Here is a 22,253-nt window from a genome sequence, read left to right as displayed (position 1 = left end):
AGGCTATCCAGACAAAGTATTTCTGCGACCATGAAGAAAGCACACGCGATCATCGGAGGTGGTGGTGATAATTACATTGGGGAGCGGTGACTTAGTACTCCGAGGTCCTCGTCGACTCAACAAAGGCTTCTGCCAACCTCGCGTATGTCACATGTGTCTCGCTTATTAATAAGGCAGTCACGGTGACTGACTTCACAACTCGGTTCATCCAGTGGCATTAACGTTCTGTCAACGCGCAACCATATGTGAGTCCATGACTCATGCACCCTTGAGCAAGGTTCCGCGGAAATTTACGTGTTCTTTGTGCTGCTTTCATCATTCTCAGGAGTTGGCCCCCGCCAACTTGACGGTGCGCCTGGCGCCAGTAACGCTAGTACGTACTAGTACAGCACATTCCAAAGGAACAAGTCGATGGTGAATGGACGTCCAACGCACTGCGTTCTTTGGAAGCCAACTTTCTTCGAAAGCTATATCCAACCCCATCCTTGCTAGGTGGTAATCCTCGAGGCTGGTACTATATGGGGACGTGCAACACCGTCTTTGGAATCGTTTGGATAATTTGAGCCCACTTCGACCTTACTTTTGGCGTAGCGGTGATAGAGCTTCAGGTAAACTCTTCAACCAAACTCAATTTCAACGGTGTTTTTTTGACTCCTCCTATTTACAGCGTTACTATTGAAAGCACTAGTTATGTTTGGACTGTGAAGGGCAAACATCGGCAAAGAGTGATAACCGACCAGTCCCAGAATACAAAGTATTATGAACAGGAAAGCCTGTGATTGAGCGGGGCCGAGATATGATAAGGTCGCTGACGCGGCCACATGTCGGGAGGCTAGTGAATGTCACTTTCGATGTCTCAACCATGATATAACCTATGGCTAAACCATCAACTTTGCATCAAATCCTTCCTCCTAGCGTTGACTTTCACGGTTGTTTCAATATTTTGTTTCAGCCCCGATGCACTCTTTCTCTAAGCTCTTTCTAGCAACCCTCTCATTTACCGCCCTGGTTAATGCTAACCGTCACTGGTACTCGCGTCACCGCCGCACTTCTGCTCGTAGACAATCTACCGGCAAAACCTACATGATTGAAGATTTTTATCAGGGGCAAGATTTCTTCAAGGATGTACCGCTTACTTAATTTCAACTTGTGACTTGGCTAATTGTCTTCTATCTGTGCAGTGACTGGACTTTTGTCGTTGGTTCGGATCCCACTGGTGGAAATGTCATCTACCAAAGCCAATCGGACGCGCAGTCCAAGGGGCTTGCGTATGTCAATTACTGTGACAACTCGTTGATCCTCGCGGTTGATTCAACCAGCACTGTTGCTGCTGGCGGCAAGCGTGCCTCGTGCGTAAAGACCGTGTTTATCGTATCTATGCGCCTCATTACAGTTGCAGTGTTCGTATCATCTCTAAACAAAGCTACAACGGCGGTCTCTTTGTCTTTGATGCCTCCTACATGCCTGTAGGTTGTTCTACGTGGCCTAGTTTCTGGACTGTTGGCCCGAACTGGCCCCTGGCGGGTGAAATCGACATTGTCGAGGGTGTGAATAATCAGGACACAAACCAGATGACCCTTCACACCGGCACGAACCAAACTTGCATCGTCGAAAATATGCAGAGTACCGCCAATCGATATACGGGTCAGATCTTGGGGACCAACTGTTACAGCACCGGACACCATGACTCAGGGTGCGGTATCGAGGATACGGACACAAGGTTTGAATTATATCTCTTTCTTATGTGTCAGCTGGAACCTAATGCATCCGCGCGGTAGGTCTTTTGGATATGGGTTCAATAATGCCGAGGGTGGTGTCTTTGCGCTTCTGTGGGACAATTCCACTGGCATGTCAATGTGGCACTTCGCTCGCGCTGACATCCCTGCGGATCTCATAGCCCAGACGCCCAAGCCTTCCACATGGGGTACTCCAGCTGGTTTCTGGTCTTCGCAAACCTGCGACATGTCGACCAATTTCTATGATCAGAAGATGATCATCGACACTACTATCTGCGGCGATTGGGCAGGTGGCAATGCCTACTCCCGATCTGGATGCCCCGGAAACTGCACAGATATGGTCGCCAATGCTACTAACTACGTTGGTGAGTTTGACGGAATGCCGTGCCATTTCGCCCTTAACTTTCTGTTGTAGATGCCAAGTGGATCATCAACTACGTCGCCGTCTATCAATGACATTCGCCTCGATCGCTCATTATTACATATGCTTCTGTAAGTATGTTCAGTGCCTGTTGACAATGAAAGAGGTTGATTCGATGTACACTGCTAGTATTTCATGACTGTTTTATAGTGTTCAGATGTACGAATGATGGTAAGTAGGTCGCCGTCATTAAAGCATCAGGCTTCATATATGCCAAAGACAACACGGGACTACAATTGGGATAGTGGTCCTTTATGGCCACGGAGATCAAGCAGATAAAGCCAGCTGGCTTTGGGAGAATTATAGTGGAGTTAGATCGCCACCGATTAAGACATGTAATGTTAATCACAGTGGAGCTAAGAGTCCAATGATCCATCGAGCGCTTCAAAGTTCATTGAGGCAGTGAGATGCATTCGAACAAGACCCATGAGGGTCAGCTGGTCATACTTGAACCGAATTTTGAGAGATTCTCTTTGCCGTTGTTAGCCAACTGTTGCTTCCGAACCTCTGCTAAAATTGAGCTGGGGAAGTCTATACTTAGCCTTCCTCTAACACTGCTCTAACACCGGAGCTTTAAATCAGTCTTCAGCACTTCAGTTTCCAGCCACATCAACATATGGGTGCGTGTGCATCGCCTCTGATTTACGGTATTTCCATTGCACGCTTTGAAGCTGCAAACATTGACAAGAGGGATTGACTAGCCGGTTCTAGAATACAAAGCGTGGTGGTTGAATTGAGGACAAAAGGACTACTAAGCCTAATCAGGGCCCCGATATTATAAGGTCGCCTAGTGTGGCCGATGTAATTCCAAGGCAATGATCAAAGTGCGTGTGGTAGCTAGCCGCAGCAACGAGGTTCGTGTTCCAATGCCTTGAAACACAATAAAACCACAACGTTCCATCAACGTTGCATTCTTTCACTCCCTTCTCTTTCACTGCTCAGTTTCAATCCTTTCTTTTAATTCGTTGGACGACTTACTCTCCTTTGCCTCACGATGCACTCTCTCTCTAAGCTCTTTCTGGCGGCTCTCTCATTGACCACCCTGGCTGGTGCTCACCAACAGTCGCGCGCGCACTCGCGTCACCGTACTACTGTCCGTAGACAGTCCACTAACAAAATTTACAAGATCCAAGACCTCTATCAAGGCGAAGATTTCTTCAAGTACGTACTATTCATGTAGTTTCAACTTTGAAATCGGCTAATTATACATCTAGTGATTGGAATTACTTCACTGGTTCGGACCCCACTGGTGGAAATGTCAACTACCTAAGCAAATCGGACGCACAATCGAAGGGACTTGCATATGTCAATGACTGCGACAACTCGACTGTCCTTGCAGTTGATTCGACCAGCACCGTTGCTGCCGGCGGCAAGCGTGACTCGTGCGTAATGCCTGCTTCCATCATGATCTATGAGCACTTATCACGGATCCAGTGTTCGTATCACATCTCAGAAGAGCTACAACGGTGGTCTCTTTGTCATTGACGCCTCGAATATGCCTGTCGGCTGTTCTACGTGGCCCAGTTTCTGGACCGTTGGCCCGAACTGGCCCTCGGCGGGGGAAATCGACATTATCGAGGGTGTGAATGACCAGACGACAAACCAAATGACCCTTCATAGTGGCACGAGCCAAAGTTGTACTATCGGAAAGTCAAATAGTAGTACCGATCAGTTTACTGGCCAGGTCCTCGGAACCAGTTGTTACAGCACCGAGAACGCGGATGCAGGCTGCAGTGTCGAGGACACAGACACAAGGTTTGTGTTGTATATCTTTATTATGCGTCAGCTGGGACCTAATTCATCCGTGCGGTAGCTCTTTTGGATATGGCTTCAATAATGCCGATGGTGGTGTCTTTGCACTTCTATGGGATAACTCCACTGGCATGTCGATGTGGCACTTCGCTCGTGCTGACATACCTGCGGATCTTACGGCCCAAATGCCGAACCCTTCCACTTGGGGTACTCCAGCTGGTTTCTGGTCTTCGCAAAGTTGCGACATATCGGCCAACTTCTACGACCACCAGATGGTCGTCGACACTACTATCTGCGGCAACTGGGCAGGTGGTAGCGCCTACTCCAGTTCTGGATGCCCAGGCAAGTGCACTGATATGGTTGCCAATGCTACTAACTACGTTGGTAAGTTTTCATGGGATATTCACTCAAGTCCCATCGCTCAATGTTGTTATAGATGCTCAATGGGTTATCAATTACATTGCCGTCTTCCAGTGAACATTCCCCTCATACCTTCATTATTTGCATTGCATTGCATCACATCATATCTGCATCATACCCTGCGTTCGTTACCAACACATCGTAATTTGTTCTCTTGTTTATTGGCAGGCATATTTACTGTTTGGATTTGCTGCGCTGGTCGCTTTTCTGCTCCGCATTTCGAAGAATCGGTGGTAGGGCATCCATAAACTACTTACAAATAATTTGTCATTAGACTCAATCACTCGGAATATACCACTGTGCTTGAGACTCGATTGTATGTTGTATCATATTCTTTGTCCACTTTGGGGAGACTAGTAAGTGTACGAGACTATTTCAAATCCCGACCCAGCTTGCACTGGTGCATGTGTCAAGCAAGACTCAATGGGCGTCAGTAAGTACGCTTGGCTGTATGGCGCTGGATTCGTTCAACTATTCCACACAAAATATGCACACACACACACAAAGGATTTACACCCACAGAGTCGCGTACCGTTGCCGAGATGTACCAGGATGCTTTGGGATTAGCGTGACTTCCCGTTTTGGTAACACCGCACGACGACAAAATGCTCAAGCTCGCTGTCCTCAACAGCGAGCTCAAATAGTTGCCTAATCCTTCACCCTTTTCACTAGTTCTTTTAAAAGAAAAAATCACCTGTAGCTTAACTATGCTTACTCTTGGACAACACAACCCTCCTTCCCCACCTCCTCCTCCCCCCACCCTGACCGCTTTTCTGGTATTTTCTGGACTCTAATTGTATACTTCTGGCTTTGTAGAAGTTCTAATATATTTATACAATAAATACATCATTAATTGAGCCCATAATAAGCCCCTCGGAGCGCCCAGTATAAATATATGACAGGAATGGGTGAATATTGTAAGTATGGAAGATTTATGGTCAAAATAGCATAGTTACTTAGCTACAGTTGATTTTTTTCCCTCAAAAGAACTAGTGAAAAGGGTGAAGGATTAGGCAACTATTTGAGCTCGCTGTCAAGGACAGCGAGCTCGAGCATTTTGTCGTCGTGCGGTGTTACCAAAACGGGAAGTCACGCTAATCCCAAAGCATCCTGGTACATCTCGGCAACGGTACGCGACTCTGTGGGTGTAAATCCTTTGTGTGTGTGTGTGCATATTTTGTGTGGAATAGTTGAACGGATCCAGCACCATATGGCTGGCGCTGTCCATCATCAATCATCCTCTCAGCAACGTAACATTGCTTGCACATTTCGTGAGCACTGTGAAACCACAAGGCATAGCCAGCTGATTGATCAACGTAACCACTGCTACTTACTTGTTTCAGGTTGCATGTTCCATGGGAAGCACGAGAACGAGAGGAAGAACCCCGAGCCCGATTCCTTCATCCCTGCGCGTGGCGCCTGTTGACGAACAAATGTAGTCTTGATCTCACTCAAAGTGAACTATGTTGAGTCTGTTCACGTTATCCAATATCAAAGGCTGGTTTGCAGGGATCACGCGCACTTCAAACACTGCGCTGATATTTTTAGTTTGTCGACGTTTTCTTTCCGCCTTGTGCCCTCTCATGATTTTGACTACTTGTCAATGCTGCAGAACCCTCGCATTCTCGCTTATCATTGTTCTCAGTTATTTCAGTGACTCGTTCACAACCGGAATATACATCCCTTTCCCTCAACTTTCCCTAGGCTTCATGTTGCTTTTTTGTGCACTCGGACGCCTGGGTGCTCTCTTTGAATTCGTCGCCGACCATAATTCGAAAGGAGGATGAGACATGACTCTCCTGCCTTCGTCAGCGCCCGTGTCATGCGCGCTTTCAACGTTAATCATCAGGTAATTTCCCCGAATATCGGAGCCCGAGGGGACGAAAAGTTTTATGAACTGCCACCTGCATATAATATACCCAGGAGAAATTTACACGTGGACTGCGGAAGATGGTCGAGTCTCCCACAGCGACCTTCTGTTTGCGCAATGTGTGGCAGTTGTAGTCGTTACTTCATCACGTACGTTGACTGTTCGGTTCCATCCAAGCATCTAGATTTTAATGTTGTTGGCAGAAGGCTGCCCGCTCTTCCAAGCGGTTTGGTGGTTCTGCCAGGCAGTTGTGGTAGAATGTTACACGGCAGAATTTTTGATAGAATGTAAGTCTCGACAATTGAAAGATCAAACGATTAAAACGCGAGTTAGGACCACATTGCACGATGCCGGAACGTACCGTACGGTGGATACAGTGCGTTCTTTGGAGGCTAACTTTGACCAAAATCAATTTCACAGTATTTACACCTTACCCCATTGTTTGTACTTCTCAAACCTGATGGACACAGCCCGGACTGTCGGAAAGTGGAAACTTGTCTAATTTGAGCTACTCTGGCGCCGCGGTAATAGAGCTCTATAACGCTCAAACCTCTGGGACTACGCATACTTTGATTCCTGTTGTGTGCAGTGCTGCAATTGCAATCCATGAAGCTGCAAACATCGACAAGGAGAGATGGCCAACCAATCCCCGGAATTCAAAGACTGGTGGTCGGATTGAGGACAAATCGCTGAGATTAATCAGGCCCTCGGGATGATAAGATCCCGAAGGTGACCGACGCGAATACGGGGGAACGACTATTTCTATTGTATCTTCGATTGGCCCGGTCTGCTTAGGGGGAACTGGCCGAAGCGCGGTAATGGAGTGCACCCTTCATGAAGCAACGAGGTTGGTGACCGTCACTTCGGATGTTTCGACTACAATAAAACTCCGTGACCAAGGCCGCATTAGCTTGAACCCCTTCTGTTTCATTGCTGTTTCATTTTTGGATGACTGCTTGCGCTGTCCTCAATCGCACTGTTCGATGTATTCCCTCTTTAAACTCTTTCTAGTGGCTTTCCCATTGATCACCCTGGTTGGTGCTCACTCGCCCTCGCGATACCTCCCTATCACTGTTGGTAGCCGATCTACCGACAAAACCTACACGATTCAAGACTTTTATCAGGGGACAGATTTCTTCAAGTACGTGCTACTTACGTGTTTTTGACGCGTGACTCAGTTGACAGTCTTCCATCCATCTAGTGACTGGGACTTCTTTACTGGCTCGGACCCCACTGGTGGCAACGTCAACTACCAAAATAAATCTTCCGCAGAGTCTAAGAAACTTGCGTATGTCAATGACTCCGCGACGGTCCTTGCAATTGATTCAACCAGCAAGGTTGCTGCCGGCGGCTACCGTGACGCGTGCGTAAAGACCGTTTTCATTATAATATATGCACCTCACCGCAGCTTCAGTGTTCGTATCACATCTCAGAAGAGCTACAATGGTGGTCTCTTTATCATGGACGCCTCCAAAATGCCCGTCGGCTGTTCTACGTGGCCAAGTTTTTGGACCGTTGGTCCAGACTGGCCCTACGGGGGCGAAATCGACATTGTCGAGGGTATCAATGACCAGACGAAAAATCAGATGACCCTTCATAGTGGCACAGATAACGCATGCACAATCGATACGGATGATTCGGATCAGTATACAGGCTCTGTCCTGAACACCAAATGTTACAGCACCGAGACCTCGGACTCAGGCTGCAGCATCTTGGACGCCAGCACAACGTTTGTATTTCTTGCTTGCACGTCAATCCCGACCTAACGGTCTCTGCGGCAGGTCTTTTGCGTATGGCTTCAATAACGCAGATGGCGGTGTCTTTGCGCTTCTGTGGGACAACTCCACTGGGATGTCAATGTGGCATTTCGCTCGCGCTGACATCCCTTCAGATCTCACTGACAAATCACCCACGCCTTCCACATGGGGCACCCCATCTGGTTTCTGGTCTGCAAAAACCTGCGACATAACAGACAACTTCTACGACCAGCAGATGGTCATTGACACTACTATCTGCGGCAACTGGGCAAGTGGTGCTTACTCCAAATCTGGATGCCCCGGAAACTGCACAGATATGGTCGCCAATGCTACTAACTACGTTGGTAAGTTTTTACCGGATGCTCGATCGTTTCACGTTGCTCAGCGTTCCGTTGTAGATGCTAAGTGGGTCATCAACTACGTTGCTGTCTATGAGTAGACATCTGCTTCAATCGTTTATTTACATTTTTCTTGATCGTCTCTTGGGGTGGGGCCCTATGTTAGACTTAGACATTACACGCTGGATATTTGTCCGTGCTATTATCAGTGGACTCCTTGTTTTGGAATGGGTCCCTTGTGGGTCCAGTACTGTGTAGGAATCATTTTACCATTAGGAGCAATGAGCAACCTCCTGTCTCGCCGTGGATGTCACACATAACGCGCCTGCACGTGACCGTGACGATTAGTTGATTCGACACTCCAGAGAGAGTCCCACGGGCCACGACTACTTATTTCCAAAACTCCGAATGATCTACATCATGTGTAAATGGAGCAAGGACCTTGAACGTTTGAACGTTTGAACGTTTGAACTGACACGCGTACGTGTAACTGATCTGCATCACCCTAGAGCTAAAGAGTCGCAAGGGCCTGCCGTTTCTCTTTGAGTCGTCGTGCACACAAGCCAGTACTTCATATCCTCTCACCAACATGATAACCACTGCTACGTACTTGCTTGAAATTGCACGTTGCATGGGTTTGTTAAATCTAAGTCCTTCATCCTTGCAGCTCGGTGACTAAATTCCAGTCGACTGTCGCACAGAATTGATCTCTATCCGTGCCATCCCACAAAGGTTGGTTCACAGTGACTGCGCGCAATTCAAAGTTCAAACACCCAGCACTTAGTCACTATGATCGATTCGTCGACCGCCTCCGTTGCTCTAACCAGTGCCGACCAACGCCGTCAAAACATCGTCCTCTGGCCCGGTTGTTGCACTGGCTCGTGCCAGCACGAATCTGCACTTGTCTGCGCTTCGGCCTGCATTAAATGCTTGTCTGGCTGCAGAAATGGGAGTGCTTGGGTGTGGAGAAGGATTATGGAGCCACCTTTGAGAGTCAGCCGCACTAACCAGTTCAGCACCACTTGAATACGCATGCCCAGCGTTTATGACATGCGCATTCTTCGCGTTGATTTCAGAATATTTCCAGACGCTTGGAGCTCGAGGGAGAGGAATGTTGTGTGGGCTGGTGCCTACACATAATATTCCTGGGGGATATTCACACGATGACTTGTGGAAGATGATCGAGTCTCCAACAGTGACGTTCTGTCCACGCGGGTTTGGGCAGTTGTCATCATCACGATCATCGCGTACGTTTAATTCGCTGCTCGGCTCCATCCAAGCCCCTGAATTTATTGTTGTTATCAGAGGATAGCCGCTCTGCCAATCAGTTTGGTGATTCGGCCAGGCAGATGCGGCAGAATGCTACATGGCAAAACTTGAAAGATCATGTGAGTCTCGACAATTCGAAGATCGACTAAAATGCGAGTTAGTAACATATCGTACAGCGCCCAAACGTGCCAGTACTACAATGGATTCAGAGGCAGTGCATTCTTTGGGATGTTAACGTTGTTCAGAGATGATTCTAGAGTATGTACGTCTTACCCTATCGTTGGACTTCCCGACTTTGATTTGAACACAGCCCGGAGTTTACGGAAGTGCAAATCCGTCTAATTTGAGGTACTTTGGCGCTGCGGTGATAGAGCTCTGCAGAGTTTGAGCCTCGAGGACCAAAATTCTTTCGGCCAGCGCTTCAGTTTCAGCAATGCGTCTTGGACTCTTGTCATTAACAGGCTGTCAATCAGGGCCGCGGTAAGATACGGCCCCGATGGTGACCGACGCGAATACGAAGGAACGACTATTTATCGATTCGCCAGGCTAGGAGAATTTAGCCGAGGCAAGGTAATGGAGTACTGCCCGAGGCAATGAGGTTTGTGAACGTCACTTTTGATTTTTAAAACACAATAAAACCCCATGGTCAATGTTACTATCAGCGTTTCATCAAATCCCTCCCTCTCTTTCACTGCTCTCCCATTTTTTGGACAACCACTTGCGCTCTCCATTCGTTTGCATCACGTCCTACGATGCACTCTCTCTACAAGTTCTGTCTATCAATACTTCCCTTAACCATTCGGGTTGGTGCTCGTTATCACGCGCCCTCCCCTTACAGTCGTACTACTGCTAAGACCTACAGCATTAAAGACTTTTATTCAGGGGAGGACTTCTTCAAGTATGTGCCACTTATCTATTTTAAACTTGCAAGTCGGCTAATGATCTTCTACATGGTGACTGGGACTTCTATACTGGCTCGGACCCCAGTGGTGGGAATGTCATCTTCCAAAGCAAGTCAGATGCACAGGATAAGGGGCTTGCGTATGTCAATAGCACCTCCGACAACGACAACGACAATGACAACGACAACGACAATGATAACGACAACGGCAGTGACACGAACATCTATTCTTCCTCTTCCTCTTCCTCCTCCTCCTTGACGGTCTTTGCAATTGATTCAACTAGTACGGTTGCTGCCGGCGGCTCGCGTGACGCGTGCGTAAAGACCTTGTTCATTTATATATGATACACGCGCCTCACCACAGTTGTAGTGTTCGTATCACATCTCAGAAGAGCTACACTGGCGGTCTCTTTGTCATGGACGCCTCCAAAATGCCCGTCGGCTGTTCTACGTGGCCTAGTTTCTGGACCGTTGGTCCAGACTGGCCCTATGGGGGTGAAATCGACATTGTCGAGGGTATCAATGACCAGACGAAAAATCAGATGACCCTTCATAGTGGCACGAGTAACGCATGCACCATCGATACGGATGATTCGGATGAGTATACGGGCACTGTCCTGGCAAGCAACTGTTACAGTACCGAGAGCTCGGACGCAGGCTGCAGCATCATGGACCCCGACACAACGTTTGTATCTCTTTCTTGTGCGTCAAATATGACCTAACGGTCTCTGCGGCAGGTCTTTTGCGTATGGCTTCAATAATGCAGGGGGCGGCGTCTTTGCGCTTCTGTGGGACAACTCCACTGGGATGTCAATGTGGCATTTTGCTCGCTCTGACATCCCTTCGGATCTCACTGACCAAGCACCCACGCCTTCCACATGGGGCACCCCGTCTGGTTTCTGGTCTGCAAAAACCTGCGACATAACAGACAACTTCTACGACCATCAAATGGTCATTGACACAACTATCTGCGGCAACTGGGCAGGTGGTGCTTACTCCCAGTCTGGGTGCTCAGGAAAGTGCACGGATATGGTCGCCGATGCTTCTAACTACGTCGGCAAGTCTTGACGGGATACTGATTCGTTTTATAATGCTCACTTTTCTGTTGTAGATGCTTACTGGGCCATCAACTACGTCGCCGTCTTCCAGTAAACACCCTGCGGCAATCCTTCATTTCCCCCTACTCTGTTACTCCAGAGCGTCATTTGCGTCAATCATTCCTTTTCTTTCTATTGGTGGTATCATTTTCTACATGTTGGGCTGGTCGCGTTCTTATTTGGTGTATAATTCGGAGGAATTCGGAGGAATCGGTGATCGGGTATCTGTACTACTTACGACTGATCTATGATTAGACTCAATCGCCCGGAATACGTTGGACTTGTTGTAGGATTATTTTTGTGTACATTCCGTATATACGCTGGAAGATGATCGTTTTGGAAATTTTGGATGAGCGTGACGGGTTCAACAAGGTTTACCACGATAGGCAACTTACGTATACGTAACGGTCTAACCTCCAACAGGTTCGAAAAGGGGATATGTTCACACACACACCTTTTGTTACCTGACCACATCCTGCAGACCGATGGATTCCCAGCAGCAGCAGCCGCCAGTCCCGATATCCGACATCATCACGACAGCGTGGCCAAGAAGAGCAGTCAAGGTTTGTGCTTAACGTTCACGCTCCCTTTTAATGTTAGCTTATCAAGAACATCGCTAGGCATGTGCTAGTTGCAGGTAATCATCCCGTGATTGAGGGGCACCCTCGTGTCCTAATAGTCTTCCCCTGCAGGCGCGACAAAATACGCTGCGATGGTCAAAAGTATGCTTTGCCTTTAGTTTGTTTCTGTTTAATTTATGTATTGATTTCTCCTGATCAATTAGGCCGTGTGGAGGCTGCGTCAAGAAAGGTTACACCATTGAGCAATGCGTTGCTGGGTGCGAGAACTGTCGAAAAGCTCGCGCGCGGTGTGAAGGCGGAAAGCCTTGCCTACGGTGCCGAGAGGAGCAGGTAGAGTGTACCGAAGGCCATCATCATCCAGTAATGCGTGCAGAACCTCCTCCCGTGTTAGTCCTCCGCGGGCCACATCGCTCAAAACCCGACCGTGCAAAACTGGCTTGCCAAAACTGTCGTCGGGATAACAAGAAGGTAAGCTTGTGTTGTGGTTGTGGATACGATTTTGACCTGTCGTCCGTCTAGTGTGATGATCAGCGACCTTGCTCTCGATGCATTGCAAGGGGAGAAGAGTGTGTTCATGTGGGCAAAGGACCTAAACTTGTCAAACTCCGTTGCGAAGGTTGCAGGCAAGACAATAAGAAATGCGAGGATGCGCGTCCGTGTAGGCAATGCGTTGAATGTGGCAAGGAGTGTATCAGTGTTCAAAGGAAGGGCAGAGGTCATGGTACCCGTGTCAAAGCGGTCAGTTTCTGTTCGGGGTAGGTATACTTCTTCTGACACTATCTATTCAGGCGTGTGTATATTGCAGGTAAGCCATCATTTGTGATCTAGAGCCTCACTTCAACAACTACATAGACGCGATAAGGTGAGGTGTGAAGGTGTGAGGTGGGTGACTTCGATACCGCTAGTTGTGCGTATCGGTTGACGACCATTAGGCCATGTGTACATTGTGTGCGTAAGGGGTACCAGTGTATCGATCGCATCTGTCAGATCTGCACTCAGCAAGGCGTTAATACGGGATGCCCACATCATGGTGAAGGATCGGACAGTGATGGTACGCAAGCCATCTATCAGAATATTACATTGTACCCCATTCTCACTATTTTCAGCAGCGATGGCGATGGGGAGTATGCAGCCTCCCCTGCCAACGGCAATTCAAGCTCAACAGTCATCCATGATGATGGCACCTCTGCCATTCCCAACCCAAGTCTATGGCCCCACACCATACCATTTACTGGCGCAATCAAACCATGAAATGGGATCATCCTTACACGTACCTGCGTTACCTCGTCCTGTTGGATCTTTTTATCCTATAGTTGACCCTCCCATCAATGGCCCTCAATCCAACATCTCCTCAGAACGGTACGACCCATTACTTGTGGGTCCAAGTGACTTTTCGAAGTCGGGCGGATAATTAGATGCACTGTAAATTTTTGACTTTGCTCGGAGCAGGATGGTTGTAATTTTAGCTTGCTTTTTCAAAGCGATACCTAGAATATCGTACTGTAGTTCTGTAAGCATTAATCGCTTCAACTCATAATTTGAGAATCTGTTTATTGAGGCAAGGCCAAATATGTTGATGAGTTTGTTTGTACATGCTTGGCACTGAATCTTTGAGTGATACTACCACCAACAGGCTTCATTGTTCTTGCCCCGTATATTTCTTGTTTCTTTTTCTGCTGACCCGATACATTCTTTTACCATGAGCAATACCCTGAATTCATCACCAGACAGGTTGTTTCTAAAATTTAGCCATTTCATACGTTTCCCGCTGACATGGCACTTAGACCAAAGGTTGGATCGTCCAAGATCAAATACACCGGCAAGGCCAAGGTCAGCGCGTTATTTCACGCGACATCACGCGAATATTTATCTGACGAGCCTTCCGAGAGGAAGAGAAATGTTTCAAATGTTGCAGAGTACGCCATAAAACAGACTGCACGCGTTTAATGACCTTACATTTCGGCAGAGACTCGTCAGGTGAAGAATCGGACACGCATCAAAGTATCACAAATAGCGACCCCCAAGAAACATCTGTAAGCTGCACTGCACTATCTTCTAACCTGGCCTTGTCAATTAATGACGGGTTAGCTGTCTGAATCGAAAGCTGCTCCCAAAATGGTCGAGATTTTGTGAGTTTGGAATTTAAACCTGTGCAACTAAAATTAATCGTTGTCGCTATATACTATCTAGTCTTCCTGGACCTTCACCACCGCGCTCCCCCTGCAATTCCCAAGAAAGCCCGGTGCTTTCTGCTAAGCCTACCAGCAAAACTAGGGGACCCCGTAGTTCATCAGTGGTCTCCTTGAATCGTTCTATTCGTCATGAGAGCCCCTCTGCCCTTACCGTTCGTGCGAAGTCATCAGATAAGACTTCCCCTGCCCCAAAGGTCAAGTACGTATCTCGGGTTCCTTGGCGCTTAATGGTCACTCATCACACTGGATTATCAGCTGCCCTAATACCCCCGATGACGATGCAGATGAGACCTCGTCGATTGCAGAATCATCTGCCGGAGCTCGAATACGGCGGTCTGAACCTGAGCGTATACAGTACTTCAAAGGCCAGTCACTATGCGACGATGTGGAGTCGCACCGAGCTCATTGCGTTCGATGCAACAAATGGATCAGTCTTGGCAAGAGACAGACGTATACTGTTCGTTATTGGGAAATCCATAGACGGAGGTGTGACCAACGAACCCCTGTTTTGAAGTTGTTAGTACTTTTCACACTGAAAATTAAAGTACTTATCCTGTGAGCAGGGGTCGTCGAGATGAGACCGAATTGGAAAAATCCGAAGCGGAGGCTTTGGAATCAGAATTGAGTATGGAGATTACCAAGCAGCCTTCACCCCAGCCGGCTCAGAAGAGTGACGCCGAAAGGAAAGCTTTGCTGGAAGAGGATCCTCGTGCTCAAGAGGTCAAACCACACGAAGTTCTTTGTCGATCCTGCCAGAAATGGATCAAGCTGTCGATCGATCATGTCTACCTTCTTGGAAATTGGCTCGCACATCAACAACGGTGTTCTGGTGTTATGTTAGTGATAATTATGAATTCTGCTTCACTTTTGCTAACTAGTAATTTGAAATCAGACCCAGCAGCCGAGTGGCTACCGCAGTGGCTACGGCAGAGAGGAAACATAGTTTGCTGAACGACCCTCAAGCGAAGTCGTCTTCCCCTCGACATGTCGAGTGTGCTTTTTGCAGGACGAATGTCGAGCTGGACGGGGTCGCACAGTATGATTTGACCAAGTGGCACGAGCATAAAGCGAAGTGCACTTCGTGAGTAAATATTGTTTTGCCAGCGTTCTTACAAGTAACAGTGGCTGTAGTCATGCTATTCAATCCACTCCAAAGGCTCCTAATTCGCGTCGTTCGCGCGTTTTCCCTACACCATCAAGTCAGGCTATCACTCAAACGCCTACAAGCGAGGTACACAAACCCCTTGCATCCTCGAGTTCAGCGTCTATAGACGCCACAGCCATCAATAACAACTCCCCGTCTCGTATTGGGGAGAAACGTGCCAGGGACGAAGAAGACGCCGGAGAAGACCGCCCTGTGAATCGTCCGAGAACCGAGACCTATGAAGCGCCCAAGAATGAGGCGCCAGGTCCGTGGGGTTGGTTTATGCAGCCCTTCAAAGCTTTCGTGCGTGGTTTCAGAGAAGGTTTAGGTACTTCATCTACGTAAATGTTGGCACTAGTGTGTTATGTCGATTGTATTGTACCCCACTCTATCTATTGCGCTCTGTTTTCTTGATAATGCTATTTAATTGTTCCCCTGGACGCTTGGGGTAAATGTAAACACGCGCGAACGAGCATGCAAGTCGACGGGAATTTCCGAAGTCTTGTCCCCGCCCTCCACACTTTCTTCCCGTGACTTCGCTCCTACGTCTTACTGTCGCACATATACAACTGAACTGTTGAGATATAGAGGTTTGTGTATCGGCGCGTAGTGTACGCAGCTCTTCGCTTCTTCGGTATACGGTTTCAATTTTCCCCCTCCACGGAATTGGACTACAAGTCAGTGGCCACCACCTCCAGACCGATAAAGCTCATTCAACACTCCAAAAAATTGGACAATCATACCCACTGAAAATACCTTTCTCCCCCCACTGTATTATCTCATCCCCCCTTCATCAAAGCCATGTGGGTATTTATTCGCTCACCGACGTCATTGCCACTCATTCTATTCGTGCCACTTCCGCAGGGGGTCACCAAGAAAAGAGTCTAATTTGAAAGGCATAAATGAGTGAGCGTCTATGTCGTCTTCGATCAGCTAGATATTCATTCTGTTGCTTTGAGCAGCGGAGGAGATGCGCCCCGCCGAACCGTAGGTGAAGTTGCAAGAGAGAAAAGGCTACGCGACGACCCGATGGCAGAGGTTCTTGGCCCACTTTTTGTTACCTGCAAACGCTGTGGAAATCGTATAAAACTATCCCCGAAGAGTCTGTATGATCCGTTCCATTGGCTGAAACACCGCGAACGTTGTTTGAAGAAACCAGTCGGGGGTGCCCGTCCTACCAACCGCCCTTCGAGGGAATCAGTGAGTTGCTTTGATAGTACTGTTTGAGATGGTATTCATGTGATATGCTAGATTAAAGTTGAGAAACACTCCTCTGCTTCATCGTCTAACACAGACGCCGACAATCTCACACCACCTCCTCCCTTGACGCCCAATGATGATCAACGGGGCATTCCTGCTGTTTTCAAAGAAGGCTCTTCTTCACCTGAACCGGAGGAGATGGTCATTGATACCTTAACAAAAGTTGCCGTACGTGAACCTTTTTTCTTTTTTCTACCACATGAAGAAGATCTGAACGCGAGTCCTTCAGGACTTGCCTCTGGTAGATCACGGGCCCTGGCAATCTTGGTCGTGGTCGGATCTGAGACCTCCGGCCTGGTTGGTAGATACCAATCCTATGCTTGAAGATGATGGCGACGACGACGAACCTCCTCGAGTAACCATAATAGAGCGCGGCCCGACTCCAACTCTCTCTCCCCATCCGAGTGCGCGTCCTGAAGACCACCCATAAGTCAATATACCGTTCTTGTATTGCCATCTATCTGTCATAGGTGTTATCATTCTTGCTTTGTTGTCTCCATTTGCATCGCCTGTACTTTACCATTCGCATAACTAGCTACCACATTTGCCCATACCAGCATACCAGAGTAGCCAGCATTAATCTACGCATTCTATGATCTTCACTACTATTATTACGGATATCATTTCTTCTTATCCGAGTCTAAGTATTTCTTGATATGATTTCGTGGTCTTCTGCGGGTGGCTGATGAATGCCACTCTGGAGGAGATGAACTATTACAGAATCATGACTGGCTCGAGAACCCCTAGATAATTATCAGTTATGTTCTTAGACTGGTACATGACCATCTCACAGGAGGGCCCGCACTACATCTCGCAACACCAGGGAACTCGATATCTCAAGTTTCTCCACACCCGGAAGACCGTCAGCCCTCGTGGGCCCGACATTCAGCAACATGACTGGTTTTCGCAGCTCTAATGCGCGTTTTACCAGCCTTGGGGCACAATGTGATCAGTCTCGCAGTCACTTCACGATAATCGACAATTGCAAGCACCTGAATGCGGAATACGTTGCCAGTGTAGTGCCGAGGACGAAAAGCCTTTCAGATTTTTCAACGTCATAAAACCTGCGTTGGGGTCATTACCCCGAGATCTCCAAAGGCAAAAACACCAACTTACGAGCGGTCCTTAATCCGACTTGGTATCGATTCACCAAAGAATATCACCTCTGGTTTGTGCTACTTGCATCAGAGACGCAGGAGAACATGGAAACCACACTGCCTCTTACAAAAGAGTTCTGTTGGCCTTCCAACGTACATTGCGGACACTCTGGGACCACGAAATCGGCATAAGAAACGCCTTCCAACTCCACCTTCAATCAAGAATGATCAACCATCAAAATTGGTCTGCAAACGACAAACGAACATCACCATCAGGATTCGTGCGTGGTTTTTGCCCGGTCTTCTCTAAATTGTCGACGAATGCCTTCCACTGCGGATTAGAAGCAGAAAGCCAATCTTGGAACATGTCTCTGGGGACTACATGACCGCGCTTGCAATGTACTCGCTGCAAGCAAGGCGAGTTGGTTTATCGTTCGCTAAAGCACTGGAAATGGAATGCGTCCAAAACGCCCAGGAAACGTACATGAAGAGTTCCGTGCAGTTCAAGTATTTGCTGTTGGATATGGTCTGGCTCCCAAAGGTGTCCGATCGCCTTATGGTGTAACCCATCTACATTCTGCGTCACAAGGCGAGGTATGTATGATGCGAATTGGAGTGCAGCAATTGCATAGTGGCTGGTATTAGGCAGAGCGTCCCGGACAGGGGGGTAACCCAAGTACGAACGAAGCCTATAAAGCATTAACCTGATGGACTGGCTACATGATTTAATTTCATACCAATACCGCTGCCTATCAGGCGGTCAGTTCCAAAGCCATAGAACAGAAGGGGAGTTATACAACTTGCCTGAAAGCAAACCCTTTCGTACTTTCATCGGTTAGTTCGTGATACTAAGATGGTCGTCAATGAGAAAGGTTCGCGCCTGACTGAAACCAATCGCGCACTAAAATTGGCCTATGTTACAACCAGACAGAAACGATTAAATGTGGCCCCCTGGCTTCACATGACGAACTCACTGATAATTTGGGTTCATGTATCTGCCATCTTTTCCCCGGTATGCTCTGATCCCTGAAGCAACACTAACACCTGCGCCGGTGAGTAGCGTAACTTTTCCTGGCGCAAGGAAGTCCGCGATGCGGTCAACCGCCGCAGCTGGTGAAATTGATTGTTTGGGTGCTCCATGGGCGGTGATAATGGTTGGTACTGAGACGCGCATGATGTCAGTGTTGGACTTGAGTGACTGCCTGAAGGAGTACGCGGGAATCCGAAATAACCGTAATAGCCGGATGAGGTACCCAACTTATTCCTTACGACTTCCACTACAGATGAGATGAACCCTGCTCGACCACCTCCTGCTGTGCTGCAGACGCCAGGATTTGCCCATTACTCAGTGGCATGGTCCCCTTTTCACAATTCCCGCATCGCACTTGCTTCAGCTGCTAATTTCGGTCTTGTGGGCAATGGTCGCCTGCACATGGTATCGCTGATTCCAGGAGTCGGTGGCTCATCTGCGGTGAAACTTGACAAACAGTCCGTCTGTCGACTCGACTTTTAAGCCGGTGCTCATCTTTCTATCAAGATACGAGACCCAGGACGGCATATACGACGTTGCATGGTCGGAGATTCACGAGAATCAATTGGTCACAGGCTCAGGAGACGGGACACTGAAGCTGTGGGATGTAATGCTCAACGTATGCCAATATCAACTCATTTTCAGATCTGAGTGAATCAAAATCGTTATTCGCGCCCAGGACTTTCCAATACGCTCTTGGCATGAACACAGTCGAGAGGTTTTCTCCGTTGATTGGTCGAATATCAAGAAAGACACTTTCGCTTCCTCCTCTTGGGATGGAAATGTCAAGCTGGTAGGTATATGGAATGTCTCGCTCCGAATTTAACTTAGAGAGAAATATTTTCTAGTGGACACCGGAAATGCCTCGTTCAGTGACAACACTGCATGCGCATCTATCATGCGTGTACCAAGCTCTATTCTCTCCTCATCAACCAGATATCCTCGCTACATGTTCAACGGATGGAACTATGAAAATATTCGATCTTCGTTCCCCTGCTTATGCCACTAGCCCCGCCACGAATTCATTCACGCACCCCTTGTCTGCTGCAGTTATGACCGTTCCTGCATCTGGCACTGAATTACTCACCCTTGATTGGAATAAATATCGACCTTTTGTACTGGCGACCGCCGGCGTTGACAAGATGGTGAAGGTGTGGGATTGTCGGATGGTTCAGAGCGCCAATCCAGGTGCTCAGGCAGTTGGTGGCGTTTGCGAGGTTCAACTTCCAGGTCATGAATATGCGGTGCGAAAGGTCCAATGGAGTCCTCACCGGCCAGACATCTTGGCTACGGCTAGCTATGACATGACATGTAGGATGTACGTGAATTTATGCAACAGGTCGTTCGTGTCTGATATAGTATGGGTTTATGTAGATGGTCGTCGAACCCAACTGCAGGGGGATCCAATCTTCTTCAGGTCCATGATCCTCATACGGAGTTTGCGGCTGGTTGTAGTTGGTCACTCTATGACGAAGGGGTACTTGCAAGCTGTGGATGGGATGGTAAATTATTTGTATTCCGTGCTTAGATGAGTACAACTTCTATGTTGTGCCACCGTGCTGCTGTGACTGGACGCAGAATTTCTTGCGGGAGACAGTGGGAAAATCTCGATTGCAACACACTGAAAAGATTCCTGGTGTATTTGTGACATCCTTTTCAACTCAAAACTCGCACCCACCTTTCTTCCAGGGCTTCATATGTCAGAAGGTGACAACTGATGTCGACATATGTTCCGAGAGCTTTAAGTCCTCAGGCGTATCCACCTCATTCGTCATGCCACTCAATTATATAACCGATTCAGGTGGCGTGTCATTAACAACCTTAGCATCATCTGACTCTCTCTTGCCCTATTGAAATTTAGGTTTGCGTTCTTGGCACAGACTCATACAAGGCCAAGTTGTGTGTTACTAGGCGCGGTATGTCATCTTCCGGGTATATGCGTCAAACCCATAACTGATTATAATTAATTTGTGAGACTTCTCAAATTTTTTCTCGTCGACAAACAAGTTCCCCACGTCAGGCGCAACAATTCTTCTCCGCTTCGCTCGGTCGTAGTACTGTACGGGTTATGCAATGCTACATGATCTCCATATTGTGCGTAGCTATATGTCTCCGCGGTTGGATCAATCTGACTTGCTGCACGCATGTCGTGTTCTATTGTCAGTCTAAGTTCTGCTCAGGAATATTAGCTCACGATGTCATGGAGGCTGCCCCAGAACGTCAAATTGTAATTGAACAGGATACCTACACAACGAACTTGTTAATTCGGCATGTTCTGCGACTACTTGTGATTGATGATCCAGTCTACCACAACTAAATAGCAACACATGAACCAATCCATCCTTCGCGGAAACGGTTGGCTAGGGGCTAATCACCCATATTTATGTTATTTGTCCCTGAGTGGATGAAGGGTATAAATGATCTAGGTCTCATACGTAACCTTCATCTTCAGATTAATAATTCAATGTCACCTTCTAGTCCTCCAACAAATGTTACGCAGGGAAAGTATCCACGTGGTACCGAGACCGCTCGGGATATCATAGAGGACGATCCTGAGGATATCATGTCTGCCTCTCTCCAGACTCTCTACGACTATACTCCAATTACCCACTCCTCCACCCCTGGATCGCTATTTACTTACACAATTGAACATGATAAAGCAGGCTCAGGACTAGGACAGATCACCCTTCAGACACCAAACACGCAAGCAAGCAATTGGTCTTTGCATGCTACATCCGTCTGGCAATCCTCCATTCACATCGCAGATCACATAGAAGATCTGCAATTGGATCAATTCAACGATCGAAAGATATTGCGTGTCCTGGAGCTTGGAGCTGGCGCTGGATTGCCTTCGATCATGATCGCACGGACTACGCCTAATGCTGCTGTCATAGCCAGCGATTATCCGGACGAAAACCTGATATGCACACTATCTGATAACGTTCGCCGCAATCATGCTTCAGAACGCTGCAGGGCTGTCCCTTACGCTTGGGGCAGTGATATTTCCCCACTCCTCACTCCCACCGCGCAGAATCCTGAAGGTTCTGCGCTCTTTGATATCATTGTCGCGGCAGATACACTGTGGAATCCTGAGATCCACGTTCAGTTCATCAACACACTTTGCATGTGTCTCAAACACAGCCCAGACGCTCGCGTACATCTCGTCGCTGGTCTACACACGGGAAGATACACCCTTCAATCATTTATGAATGCTGCTATGATGCAAAAATTTCAAGTAGAAAGAGTGGTGGAGAGGGAAGCCACGGGTAACGTTCAAAGACCATGGGACGTTACACGCGCCGAGAGTGAGGATGAAAGGGAGAGAAGAAAGTGGATAGTCTGGATGGTCTTGAAATGGGCGTGAAGTTCATAATGTAAATTACAATGT

The 22,253-nt window shown here is 47.9% G+C and overlaps 9 protein-coding genes across 9 annotated transcripts; 8 read left to right on the top strand and 1 right to left on the bottom strand.

Annotated features, from left to right (window-relative positions):
* Positions 1–957: 957 nt before the first annotated feature.
* DEU56DRAFT_758414 (glycoside hydrolase family 16 protein) lies at positions 958–2,192 on the top strand (the record flags this gene model as incomplete). The annotated part of the gene is made up of 5 exons (XM_041350230.1): positions 958–1,028; positions 1,182–1,349; positions 1,394–1,720; positions 1,779–2,101; positions 2,152–2,192. The coding sequence occupies 5 exons, from the start codon at positions 958–960 to the stop codon at positions 2,190–2,192; spliced, it is 930 nt and encodes a 309-aa protein (XP_041205632.1).
* Positions 2,193–2,711: 519 nt separating this feature from the next.
* Positions 2,712–4,641, top strand: DEU56DRAFT_819178 (glycoside hydrolase family 16 protein). Its single transcript, XM_041354005.1, has 5 exons — positions 2,712–3,318; positions 3,372–3,539; positions 3,592–3,912; positions 3,971–4,293; positions 4,346–4,641. The coding sequence occupies exons 1-5, from the start codon at positions 3,152–3,154 to the stop codon at positions 4,384–4,386; spliced, it is 1,020 nt and encodes a 339-aa protein (XP_041205631.1). The 5' UTR covers positions 2,712–3,151; the 3' UTR covers positions 4,387–4,641.
* A 2,541-nt stretch (positions 4,642–7,182) lies between these two features.
* DEU56DRAFT_957494 (glycoside hydrolase family 16 protein) lies at positions 7,183–8,504 on the top strand (the record flags this gene model as incomplete). Its single annotated transcript, XM_041359266.1, has 5 exons — positions 7,183–7,340; positions 7,401–7,562; positions 7,614–7,928; positions 7,981–8,300; positions 8,355–8,504. 5 exons carry the CDS (start codon positions 7,183–7,185, stop codon positions 8,393–8,395), a joined length of 996 nt encoding a protein of 331 aa, XP_041205630.1. The 3' UTR covers positions 8,396–8,504.
* A 1,555-nt stretch (positions 8,505–10,059) lies between these two features.
* On the top strand, positions 10,060–11,706 carry DEU56DRAFT_508537 (glycoside hydrolase family 16 protein). The gene is made up of 6 exons (XM_041346573.1): positions 10,060–10,161; positions 10,226–10,461; positions 10,551–10,778; positions 10,835–11,149; positions 11,202–11,521; positions 11,576–11,706. Exons 2-6 carry the CDS (start codon positions 10,316–10,318, stop codon positions 11,614–11,616), a joined length of 1,050 nt encoding a protein of 349 aa, XP_041205629.1. The 5' UTR covers positions 10,060–10,161; positions 10,226–10,315; the 3' UTR covers positions 11,617–11,706.
* A 227-nt stretch (positions 11,707–11,933) lies between these two features.
* DEU56DRAFT_819152 (uncharacterized protein) lies at positions 11,934–13,708 on the top strand. Its single transcript, XM_041354004.1, has 9 exons — positions 11,934–12,124; positions 12,182–12,198; positions 12,254–12,283; positions 12,346–12,610; positions 12,662–12,880; positions 12,931–12,947; positions 12,995–13,024; positions 13,075–13,193; positions 13,249–13,708. The coding sequence occupies exons 1-9, from the start codon at positions 12,047–12,049 to the stop codon at positions 13,551–13,553; spliced, it is 1,080 nt and encodes a 359-aa protein (XP_041205628.1). The 5' UTR covers positions 11,934–12,046; the 3' UTR covers positions 13,554–13,708.
* A 42-nt stretch (positions 13,709–13,750) lies between these two features.
* Positions 13,751–15,927, top strand: DEU56DRAFT_819149 (uncharacterized protein). The gene is made up of 9 exons (XM_041354003.1): positions 13,751–13,873; positions 13,927–14,058; positions 14,109–14,175; positions 14,231–14,271; positions 14,333–14,533; positions 14,590–14,850; positions 14,898–15,170; positions 15,227–15,415; positions 15,466–15,927. Exons 1-9 carry the CDS (start codon positions 13,842–13,844, stop codon positions 15,821–15,823), a joined length of 1,554 nt encoding a protein of 517 aa, XP_041205627.1. The 5' UTR covers positions 13,751–13,841; the 3' UTR covers positions 15,824–15,927.
* A 257-nt stretch (positions 15,928–16,184) lies between these two features.
* DEU56DRAFT_508376 (uncharacterized protein) lies at positions 16,185–17,496 on the top strand. Its single transcript, XM_041346572.1, has 5 exons — positions 16,185–16,281; positions 16,343–16,384; positions 16,441–16,678; positions 16,730–16,906; positions 16,968–17,496. Coding segments are annotated over exons 1-5 (660 nt in total). The 5' UTR covers positions 16,185–16,279; the 3' UTR covers positions 17,169–17,496.
* DEU56DRAFT_741893 (DHS-like NAD/FAD-binding domain-containing protein) lies at positions 17,379–19,009 on the bottom strand (the record flags this gene model as incomplete). Its single annotated transcript, XM_041348890.1, has 10 exons — positions 17,379–17,481; positions 17,530–17,670; positions 17,731–17,802; positions 17,855–17,913; positions 17,964–18,047; positions 18,101–18,241; positions 18,320–18,580; positions 18,636–18,683; positions 18,738–18,747; positions 18,810–19,009. 10 exons carry the CDS (start codon positions 19,007–19,009, stop codon positions 17,379–17,381), a joined length of 1,119 nt encoding a protein of 372 aa, XP_041205625.1.
* A 114-nt stretch (positions 19,010–19,123) lies between these two features.
* DEU56DRAFT_741949 (WD40-repeat-containing domain protein) lies at positions 19,124–22,229 on the top strand (the record flags this gene model as incomplete). Its single annotated transcript, XM_041348894.1, has 6 exons — positions 19,124–19,323; positions 19,373–19,484; positions 19,545–19,658; positions 19,714–20,183; positions 20,240–20,378; positions 21,390–22,229. The coding sequence occupies 6 exons, from the start codon at positions 19,124–19,126 to the stop codon at positions 22,227–22,229; spliced, it is 1,875 nt and encodes a 624-aa protein (XP_041205624.1).
* Positions 22,230–22,253: the final 24 nt, after the last annotated feature.

This window comes from Suillus clintonianus (genome assembly GCF_016758775.1).
Source record: "Suillus clintonianus strain FC179 chromosome Unknown DEU56scaffold_68, whole genome shotgun sequence".
NCBI classification, from domain to species: domain Eukaryota; kingdom Fungi; phylum Basidiomycota; class Agaricomycetes; order Boletales; family Suillaceae; genus Suillus; species Suillus clintonianus.
This window is presented reverse-complemented; position numbering and strand designations above follow the sequence as displayed.

Excerpts from the sequence above, each read along its gene's own strand:
- DEU56DRAFT_508537 (XM_041346573.1), top strand. The coding sequence starts at position 10,316 with ATGCACTCTCTCTACAAGTTCTGTCTATCAATACTTCCCTTAACCATT. Across the intron at positions 10,462-10,550 it reads TCAGGGGAGGACTTCTTCAA|TGGTGGGAATGTCATCTTCC; the intron begins GTATGTGCCACT and ends CTCGGACCCCAG. Across the intron at positions 11,150-11,201 it reads ATCATGGACCCCGACACAAC|GTCTTTTGCGTATGGCTTCA; the intron begins GTTTGTATCTCT and ends TCTCTGCGGCAG.
- DEU56DRAFT_819152 (XM_041354004.1), top strand. The coding sequence starts at position 12,047 with ATGGATTCCCAGCAGCAGCAGCCGCCAGTCCCGATATCCGACATCATC. Across the intron at positions 12,284-12,345 it reads ATACGCTGCGATGGTCAAAA|GCCGTGTGGAGGCTGCGTCA; the intron begins GTATGCTTTGCC and ends CTGATCAATTAG. Across the intron at positions 13,025-13,074 it reads GTGAGGTGTGAAGGTGTGAG|GCCATGTGTACATTGTGTGC; the intron begins GTGGGTGACTTC and ends GACGACCATTAG.
- DEU56DRAFT_819149 (XM_041354003.1), top strand. The coding sequence starts at position 13,842 with ATGAGCAATACCCTGAATTCATCACCAGACAG. Across the intron at positions 13,874-13,926 it reads CTGAATTCATCACCAGACAG|ACCAAAGGTTGGATCGTCCA; the intron begins GTTGTTTCTAAA and ends CATGGCACTTAG. Across the intron at positions 14,851-14,897 it reads CGAACCCCTGTTTTGAAGTT|GGGTCGTCGAGATGAGACCG; the intron begins GTTAGTACTTTT and ends TCCTGTGAGCAG.
- DEU56DRAFT_508376 (XM_041346572.1), top strand. Across the intron at positions 16,679-16,729 it reads ACCGCCCTTCGAGGGAATCA|ATTAAAGTTGAGAAACACTC; the intron begins GTGAGTTGCTTT and ends GTGATATGCTAG. Across the intron at positions 16,907-16,967 it reads ATACCTTAACAAAAGTTGCC|GACTTGCCTCTGGTAGATCA; the intron begins GTACGTGAACCT and ends CGAGTCCTTCAG.
- DEU56DRAFT_819178 (XM_041354005.1), top strand. The coding sequence starts at position 3,152 with ATGCACTCTCTCTCTAAGCTCTTTCTGGCGGCTCTCTCATTGACCACC. Across the intron at positions 3,913-3,970 it reads GTCGAGGACACAGACACAAG|CTCTTTTGGATATGGCTTCA; the intron begins GTTTGTGTTGTA and ends TCCGTGCGGTAG. Across the intron at positions 4,294-4,345 it reads CAATGCTACTAACTACGTTG|ATGCTCAATGGGTTATCAAT; the intron begins GTAAGTTTTCAT and ends ATGTTGTTATAG.